The 7,432-nt window shown below is 38.3% G+C and overlaps 1 protein-coding gene across 11 annotated transcripts; it reads right to left on the bottom strand.

Moving 5' to 3' along the window:
* Positions 1 to 249: 249 nt before the first annotated feature.
* On the bottom strand, positions 250 to 5,760 carry LOC123180845 (uncharacterized). 11 transcript variants are annotated; one of them, XR_006491312.1, is made up of 11 exons: positions 5,281 to 5,760; positions 4,230 to 4,332; positions 3,366 to 3,812; positions 2,982 to 3,118; positions 2,730 to 2,905; positions 2,300 to 2,427; positions 2,140 to 2,215; positions 1,478 to 1,676; positions 1,281 to 1,397; positions 773 to 1,214; positions 250 to 651 (listed from the first exon to the last, which is right to left on the bottom strand). XR_006491312.1 is itself a non-coding variant. In XM_044593001.1 (3 exons), the coding sequence occupies exons 1-3, from the start codon at positions 1,190 to 1,192 to the stop codon at positions 481 to 483; spliced, it is 483 nt and encodes a 160-aa protein (XP_044448936.1). In that variant the 5' UTR covers positions 1,193 to 1,467; the 3' UTR covers positions 250 to 480. The 11 variants fall into 11 exon arrangements, 1 of the variants encoding a protein (XP_044448936.1); XR_006491315.1 differs by having other exon boundaries at positions 773 to 848; positions 5,281 to 5,759; XR_006491311.1 differs by having other exon boundaries at positions 773 to 1,397.
* Between the last annotated feature and the right edge of the window lie 1,672 nt (positions 5,761 to 7,432).

The raw sequence follows: 7,432 nt of genomic DNA on the forward strand, positions 1-7,432 counted from the left end.
ACACGCATGAATTAAAGCACCACTTTTCCGGTGCAAGAGAGACAATATTTGTACAAAATATTACGTGGTTATCTCTAGTTGTAGCTAGATCAGCCAACACACAACAGCAATCGGCACATCAGATTTAGGAAGGCCAGATTTGGTGGCAGGTTCAACATCCAAGAAGAAAAGTTCTCATCAAATCTTGGCATTGCAACAATGCCATGTATCGAAGAAAGTTGTATGCCACAGTATCTCTCTGAAAAGTAATTGCCAATGTTAAACTGATTTTTGGTTATGCCATGTAAGCATCAGAAGCAATATATTCTTTTAACTAAGATCTTGTACAGAAAGCAAAGCATTACTATTGTCTAAACCTATGTAGTTCCCTAAGCTGAACAAACTAAACTTTATGATTGAGCTGGTACTATTGGCTAAACCTATGTAGTTCCCTAAGCTGAACATACTAAACTTTAGGATCAAGCTGGTGCGTTACAGCATCTAGGATTGTCGAGATAATTTAGGAGCAGCAGTTGGACATATAGTTGATAGCTTCTTCATCCTGATACAATTGATGAAGTCCAGGACACCGGCAGGCATGCCATCTTCAGATTCATTGTCCTCGAATGTTAGAAGATGTCCCAAAATTTGTTCCCTGAGTTCGTATCCATCCTATACATTAAAAAAATTGCAAGCGACTAAAATTACTTTCACATGTTTAAAATAATAAGAATGATTGCTTAGCTTCACATGGTAAAACAAAAACGATTATTTAAATGCTTACGATATTCACCTTTAGAAATGGTAAATGCAGTTTTCCATCTTCCCATGTAGACATGTAGAGGGTAATAAGATAACCAGACAGTTCCCTGATACAATACATACATATATCGTTAGTTGATGTTGAGAACATATATTATACATATTCAGTAAACCAAATACTTAGTGTATAGTTTTTATATCTTGAAAAATGTTACCCGTTGTAAACGGGAATATCATCTACGATTTTATGCCGCCATAGGAGAATATTCTCATTCCATCTAGACCCAGGGCATGCCTTTGACATTGCTTTCGGTAAATATTCTGCAATCCATAAGTCTGTGCAAATATTTTGCGTGTGGGTTGTATTGGTAGATAGGATCGATAGGCGTAGGATCCAAAATATGGACAGTATGTGTATCTTTGTCCAATATGAAGAGAATGAAATCACCATTGGAATGTACTGGAATATGAATCTGTAATATCCTAGATATTAGATGTAAAAAAATGTCGTGTTGAAAGTAACTGAGAAATGCTCTTACAGATTTGCATGTTGAAATATTATAGTTGAAACCGGGCCAACTACAAACAGAATATGCTAGTTGTTCCACATCTAACTCTTTTCAGAAGTTTGGATGTCGTCCAAAATCAGTAATCATCTAGTAGTATATATAATAATCAGTTAGAAAGGTTATTATAAAAATAGATTATATATAAGAAATATATATGGTGAACATACCCAAAATTGCATGTCTAGATAATGTTTTGATATCAATCCCTTTTTCTTTTTGGCCGTTTGGATGTCATCAAACATAAATTTGCACACGACCATATTGAAACAATCAGGATCCGTGGGAGAATCATCCTTTAGAATTGTTTGTAGTTTTTTAAGAGTCAGCCTAATTGTATATGGGTTGGAGCTCTGTACCCATACTTTCCTGGTAATCATTATGATTAAGAAAATATAAGATAATAATAGGATAATATGTGTTGGCAATTGCACTACTAACTTGAAATTACTTACTCTAAAATCTCAGTGTAATCGATTGATTGGATGTAGCTACAAATTCCACCTACCAACTCCTGTGGGCTTATGTTAGAAAGAACAGATTATAACGATTGATATTTATTTTCGACGGTTGACGGGATCAATTTTTTGATTTTTTTTATTATCTAGACTTTCCAACATTTCCACATCATTAAGATCTCCCTTAGTGTCGTCATTACTTTGTTCGACCGTTGTAGTCATTGAAGCATTATTTGTTTTCCAACTTAATAGTATGCTGGCTAACTTATACCTAAAAGAGAAGTAATAAGATCCTATGCAACAACAACAATTATTAATATATAAAGAATTAAAATATCATTGAAAATTTTGTATGAAACAAAATAGATATATACCTGTGTAATTGGATAGGATAGTGCATATCCAGTCTAATATTCCATGAATTTAAGCATAAATAGACCACAAGATGAACTGTATAATTAAAACAAAATTGATTACTCTAAATGGATCACAATATTACTTATATTGTTACAGAACATATGTGTCACTTTATACCTATCTTTTTGAATTGGCTGCTGTAGTTGTTCTACTATCTTCCATTTACTAACATCAAAGTCTTTCCAATTAGGACTAATTAAATTTTCACTTTTCAGAATGTCCAAATGATATTGTAGCCCTTGTACCTGAAAAATAATTAGTGATAAAAATAATACACATAAGCGAAGGATCAATTTATGACATTTGACATAAAGAATTAGAAATGATGTAGTAACTAATCGTAGCAGTGAGATCATCTCGGTTAAACTCACAACACAGTGAGTCTAGTACTTGAATCTCACACTTTTTTGCATTCACAACAGCCAAATACCAATGTGTATTGTTCATATTTATTGGAAGTTTAATCTATAATCAAGATAGTTAGTATAAAATAACTAATAAAAATGTATGAAACGCAGAACGTGAAAATTATGGACATGAATTTTACCATGTCATGCTTCACATAGTTTTTGACAATCTCTGTCATAAAGGTACCATCTTTATGTATTCCAAGCTTGCCATCCCGTTTTAACAGTGCGGTAACAAAGGATTCCCAAAATATACTTCACTATCGTTATGGACCTGTACTTGGTCCTTTATACAACATATATATGCGCTGATTTCCTATAAAGATTTTGAAAAACATTACTAATGGATATCAATAATCAGGGACTTTTTCCTTGTAAGTAAGGATACTTACATCATCATTTAGCCACTCTTTTTCATTCAGTTGATGTTATTTCACAGATATTTCATCTATCTTCACCAGCAATTGTTTTTCAAAAGATGTTTCTATTGCTATATGAGCACATACATCACGGTCTGTCAATGTATAATCTGCATAAAGTTCAATCTGTGTGTAAATATGGATTAACGGTGCACATAGACTAATAATAATATACTCCCTCCGTTCCTAAATATAAGTCTTTGTAGAGATTCTACTAGGTGGACTACATACGGAGCAAAATGGATGAATCTACACTTAAAATGCATCTATATACATCCGTATGTGGTTCATAGTGGAATCTCTACAAAGACTTATATTTAGGAACGGAGGGAGTATTCAATAACAACAAAATAATACCTTGTGGGAGATAGTCATATGTTTCATGTTCCTCTATTTTCTTGTCATCATCTAATGAAATATTTCCTTGATTCGGGGGCAATTCAGAATTCTCTGTTTGATTATCATCATGTAATGAAATATTTGCTTCATTCAAGGGCAATTCAGCATTCTCTGCTTGCTTATCATCATCTAGTGAAATATTTCCTTCATTCAGGGGCAATTCAGCATTCAGAGATAATGGTAAGCTAGTTGGTGATGGAGGTGCTGGCAATGGATCACTATTTGTTTGATTATCTGACTCAAGAACCATCGATACAAAACTTTTTGAGAGTGAAGGTAATGTTGAGATGATTGGTGACGTAGGTGATTGCTCCAAAACACTGGATTCCATACATTTCGTTTTTTTTTTGAAGGTCGGTTATCAAAATCCTCAACAATGGTCAATTCAGTGTTGTCATCCACTTTCTGCAATGGCAAGAAAAAGAATAGTTAAACGTTCTAGTCATATTGTTCAAACAATATTCAGGATTATTACAAAGTTGAATCAAGAAGGAATAATAAAAAAAATACTTGATCAAGATTGTTGCAATTCCTGTACCAATTTCTTCTTACTGGTATAATATGAAAACTTACTATATATATTTTCAAAGAAAAGTTGCTCTATTACAGGTATTGCTACAGTAGAAGGATTTAGATTCTCTACTGTTATTGTCTAAAATCAAGAAGGAATAATAAAACTAATATTTCATCAATGTTGTTGCAACTCCTCTAGAAAATTTCTGTCAAGTTCTAGTCATTGTTATAACATGCAATCACAGCCAACCACAAATGCACACCTTCAGCCAAATAACTACGAAGACATAGAGTGGAACCATATAGTACCTGTGACCGCGATGGCGATTTTCTTTTGCTGTAATTGTTCTTTTTTTTTGCTGGGACCAGTCAATTTTGTGCTGCGACCCGGCGACGTCGAGCCATTGTTTCCCTGGAAACATACATTAGTTTTGTCAGAAGAAAATATAAATAAAGCATTAACTAACAACAGGCTATTGGATCTTGACACGAAAATAGTCAATTAAATAAGTACAAATTCAGAGGAACTACTTAAATTAAAAATTGTATTTAAATAGAAGCCTTCTCGTGCTCATGCTAAGTAAGCCTTGCTTCTGTTACTTGTATGTATTGGTTTACTTTTTACTTATATCACTACTATTTATTTCTAAGAAAGGTTGTAGGGACCATATAGCACTGATCTCAAATTCTCAACCACTAATGCAGACATTCAGCCAATTAAGTACAGATATGTAGAGCCGAACCATATAGCACTGGTCTTACAAAAATAAACGAAAATAGAGAACTTTTCAATTCTAGATCAGTAGGTTTTTCAAACTGAGAAGGCCTTTCCATTAATCAACAACCATAGATAAATCATTGTCCATGCACCTTTGGCTAATGATATATGGATACATAAACCATTGTTCTCTGGTGTGTCTATAAATACATATTCATAGATAAATCATTGTTCTCTTGTGTGTATATATTTCATCTCCAGATAGCCTAATTTTGGCTCATCTATCAGGCCTAAAAAGTGCAGACTATTCGTACAGATTATATAGTTCTTAGCTGATACATGATCTAGACTTGTAGTAAGATACCGGAATCTAGATGAGGAAGCATGAAAAAGATGATGCCCTGCGGTAGCTATATGGTGCATATTTTAGCTATTTGTCAGACCATTATTCATCCTTATTGGTGCTACCAAAGGTGAGATCTCTGGAACATGCTTAAGTTTCTTTCTGGTTTCCATTATTTAGAAACCATCAGGAGTTCCTTACAGCAGGAACACAAACTAACATACAGAATTGACTTCTTGAGGCATGTAACCATCATTGTTCATGATAAATGTATAAACTGATGAGACAATAGTTTGTACCTCAGGCCAGGCGAAATTCTGGCAGGCGATGGAGCACGTGCAATGCAGACGGATCTCCGTCGAAATCAATGGTGTACAAGAACGGCGATGCAGACGGATCCCCGAGAAATCAACGGTGTACAAGAACGGCGATGTATGAAACTTGCAGCACGGCGATGTGTTGGGCAAGAAACATGCGATGCGAGCTAATCGTGGCCGAGGGGTTCCTTCTTATAGCATCAATTTCCATGCACCAAACGGCCACGTGCTCCTGAACATCTCCTCCTCGGACATGACTCCAAGACACACGCAACATGGACTCCTCTCCGAGTCCGAGTTCGAGATGTGTGGGGAGGTCGGTGATGTTGGGAGGGGCGGCGTTGGGGCGTGGAAAAGCTGGTCTGCATCCCCACGACGGAGGTAGCCACGGCGGCCAGAGATGGCTGCGGCGGCGGCGGGCACACAGAGAAGAAAGTCAAGCAGAGAAGAAGAAAGAGGATATTGAGGCGGCTGCGCTTTATTTTTTTAAGGCCCAACTGTGGGCAGGTCACGGGAGGTTTTTTTAAGGCCCAACTGTGGACAGGTCACGGGAGGCGCAAAACGTACTAAACGTGGGCTGGCCTAATAAGTTTTCCAGGAGCCCAATAACGAGCACAACGCATCCGAATAATCTTTTCCAACGTAAGATTTAGTACCACCTCGGTCAGAATATCAACAATAATAATATGGGTGAATGGATTAAAAATTTGGCGAAACGCACCTTGCTTTATTAGTAGGTATAGATATAGATTAGCTTTAATTGAAATTTATTCTTAAAACAAGCAATGCATTGGCTCGTTCTATCAGTGTCACTGGATCAACATGCACAACAATTAGAATTATTATTCTTAGGATGCACACGGTCAGCATATTTGTCGCACTTTCACACAGATAATACTGTTGGAAATATGCCCTAGAGGCAATAATAAATGATTATTATTATATTTCTTTGTTCATGGTAATTGTCTATTATTCATGCTATAATTGTATTGTCCGGAAATCGTAATACATGTGTGAATACATAGACCACGACCTGTCCCTAGTAAGCCTCTAGTTGACTAGCTCGTTGATCAACAGATAGTCATGGTTTCCTGACTATGGACATTGGATGTCATTGATAACGGGATCACATCATTAGGAGAATGATGTGATGGACAAGACCCAATCCTAAGCATAGCATAAAAGATCGTGTAGTTTCGTTTGCTAGAGCTTTTCCAATGTCAAGTATCTTTTCCTTAGACCATGAGATCGTGCAACTCCCGGATACCGTAGGAGTGCTTTGGGTGTGCCAAACGTCACAACGTAACTGGGTGACTATAAAGGTGCACTACGGGTATCTCCGAAAGTGTCTGTTGGGTTGGCACGGATCGAGACTGGGATTTGTCACTCCGTGTGACGGAGAGGTATCTCTGGGCCCACTCGGTAATGCATCATCATAATGAGCTCAATGTGACTAAGGCGTTAGTCACGGGATCATGCATTGCGGTACGAGTAAAGAGACTTGCCGGTAACGAGATTGAACAAGGTATTGGGATACCGACGATCGAATCTCGGGCAAGTAACATACCGATTGACAAAGGGAATTGCATACGGATTGATTGAATCCTCGACACCGTGGTTCATCCGATGAGATCATCGTGGAACATGTGGGAGCCAACATGGGTATCCAGATCCCGCTGTTGGTTATTGACCGGAGAGGCGTCTCGGTCATGTCTGCATGTCTCCCGAACCCGTAGGGTCTACACACTTAAGGTCCGGTGACGCTAGGGTTGTAGAGATATATGTATGCGGAAACCCGAAAGTTATTTGGAGTCCCGGATGAGATCCCGGACGTCACGAGAGGTTCCGGAATGGTCCGGAGGTGAAGAATTATATATAGGAAGTCAAGTTTCGGCCACCGGGAAAGTTTCGGGGGTTACCGGTATTGTACCGGGACCACCGGAAGGGTCCCGGGGGTCCGCCGGGTGGGGCCACCTGTCCCAGAGGACCCCGTGGGCTGAAAGTGGAAGGGAACCAGCCCTTAGTGGGCTGGGGCGCCCCCCTTGGGCCTCCCCCCATGCGCCTAGGGTCGGGAACCCTAGGGGGGAGCTTCCCCGTTGCCTTGGGGGGCAAGGCACCCCTTCCCCCCCACTTG

The sequence above is a fragment of the Triticum aestivum genome, chromosome 1D (genome assembly GCF_018294505.1).
Source record: "Triticum aestivum cultivar Chinese Spring chromosome 1D, IWGSC CS RefSeq v2.1, whole genome shotgun sequence".
NCBI lineage: Eukaryota > Viridiplantae > Streptophyta > Magnoliopsida > Poales > Poaceae > Triticum > Triticum aestivum.